Below are 1,808 nucleotides of genomic sequence, written 5' to 3' on the forward strand. Positions count from 1 at the left end.
TTCATTTCAGTTACTTTTATTGCAATGGCATTCAACGATTCTTGAGTAATTCCTGGAGACCCATCAATAGTGGAATACCACTTACGGATAGTGCTTGGATGAGGCAAACATTTTTTGAATGTTTTTCTCACATAATTGTATGCTGCAGGTGAATAGAAATGCAATGTGAGTGCAAAAGATCGTAATTCTGGGGTCACTGTGTTCCCTGAAAATGTATGTAATTGATTCATCACCATTTCGTGCAGACTACTTGACAATGTTTCCTAAATGTTTATAACCCACTAGTAAATACAGCCTATTTAATTAAATCAATAGTATAATACATACCTTCAGAACTGTAAAACAATTATCTGATATCATTTTTTTTTCATCCTTTAGATGTTTCACTAAATCATCTAATGTCTTCACTCTTTTAGTCAATAATAAATTTTTTTTATTCAGGAACTTAATTCGTTTTCGTTGATTTTCTACAGTTGCATGTGAAGCATTCCAAAATTGCAACCTTCTGTTAGGGGTATCAATTTCATTAATATGTTTAAAATCACCCACAAAACATTTTCTCTTTCTGTAAAATTGAATTTAGAAATTATATATTTTTATTAAATTAAATACATTGTAATTGAATACAAGTAGTATATATGTGCCAACAGGCAACAATCCATGTACAATTATCATTAATTTCTGTTTAAAATAGTAATTGTGGTAAATTGTTTTCTTAATTTTAATTTTATATGAAATTAAACACAATATGTTAAATAGAAATTAAAGATAACTGCGCTAGAATTGATACATTTGTACTACTAATACAAATTATACAATATGCTATGAATATTATAGAACTTACTTATTAGCAGATACATCTGATGATGACTTTTCTGTACTAGATATTGTTTCTACTGTATTTTGTTCAGTGGCTTCAGTTGAAACTATAACTGTGTCTAGTGTCTCTGTTACACCTAAAAATATAATTTAACTATAGGTACTAAGTATTATATTAAAAGTGAAAATAATATTATTTATCTTACTTGACATTGAACAGTTTAATGATTCAAAAGGTTCAGCAGATGCATCTAATAAAGACAATGTCACAACTTCTTCCTCTGCATTATAATTAGAAGCAGTATTTGACTCACAAAATAATGATCTACGTGCAGCTAAAATGTTTAAATATTTTTTAATATTCAGTTCTTATAACATATTTATACCTTGTATTAAATTTTAAAATCTTATTTATAAAAATAAATATTGATTGTCTTTTTTAACAAAATTATTTGCAATTTTATCAACATTTTAAGTTTAAACTTGAAGACTGTGTAGTTTCAATATTTTTTATGTGGTATATGTACAACTCATGAGGAAGGTTATATTAAATTTTCAAAGTGTTTTACCAAGCAAATACATTTTTATCAACATTTAATGATTTTTACTTACTTGGGTTTAAGATACTTGGGACAGCATTTTTTTTCAATTGCTTAGTTTGATATACACTGGTAGCTGTAATTTCGTAGTCCAAATCAGAATCAAAATGTAGCCCACAGAGGGTACAAGTTTTTGTTAGCTTAAATGATGGATTACTTTTTTCAAGAAATTTAATCCATTCCTTAGAAATATCTCCTTTAGGAAGTCTAAACATATAGAAAAATTTAAAAAAAAAATTGAATTTTTTTCAAAATGTGTTTTTTATTGTTAGAATGTCAATAAAAAATAAATACCCGTGAAACTTAATTCCTTGACCAGCTTTGGAGTTGCATCCTTTCACTGAACAAGTTTTAACCATTTTTTATTTGAAAAAATATCAAATTAAATTT

The 1,808-nt window shown here is 26.7% G+C and overlaps 1 protein-coding gene across 2 annotated transcripts; it reads right to left on the reverse strand.

The window, feature by feature from the left end:
• Window positions 1-88: 88 nt before the first annotated feature.
• LOC111033545 lies at window positions 89-1,802 on the reverse strand. Of its 2 annotated transcripts, XM_022314330.1 has the most exons (6): window positions 1,713-1,802; window positions 1,432-1,625; window positions 1,026-1,154; window positions 845-956; window positions 328-565; window positions 89-205 (listed from the first exon to the last, which is right to left on the reverse strand). In XM_022314330.1, exons 1-6 carry the CDS (start codon window positions 1,775-1,777, stop codon window positions 194-196), a joined length of 750 nt encoding a protein of 249 aa, XP_022170022.1. In that variant the 5' UTR covers window positions 1,778-1,802; the 3' UTR covers window positions 89-193. The 2 variants fall into 2 exon arrangements, with proteins under 2 accessions (XP_022170022.1, XP_022170021.1); XM_022314329.1 differs by having other exon boundaries at window positions 146-565.
• Between the last annotated feature and the right edge of the window lie 6 nt (window positions 1,803-1,808).

The sequence above is a fragment of the Myzus persicae genome, unplaced genomic scaffold (assembly GCF_001856785.1).
Source record: "Myzus persicae strain clone G006 unplaced genomic scaffold, MPER_G0061.0, whole genome shotgun sequence".
In the NCBI taxonomy this organism is placed as follows: Eukaryota; Metazoa; Arthropoda; class Insecta; order Hemiptera; family Aphididae; genus Myzus; species Myzus persicae.

Excerpts from the sequence above, each read along its gene's own strand:
- LOC111033545 (XM_022314329.1), bottom strand. The coding sequence starts at position 1,777 with ATGGTTAAAACTTGTTCAGTGAAAGGATGCAACTCCAAAGCTGGTCAA. Across the intron at positions 1,626-1,712 it reads CAAGGAATTAAGTTTCACGG|ACTTCCTAAAGGAGATATTT; the intron begins GTATTTATTTTT and ends CTATATGTTTAG. Across the intron at positions 1,155-1,431 it reads CCCAAGTATCTTAAACCCAA|CTGCACGTAGATCATTATTT; the intron begins GTAAGTAAAAAT and ends TAAACATTTTAG.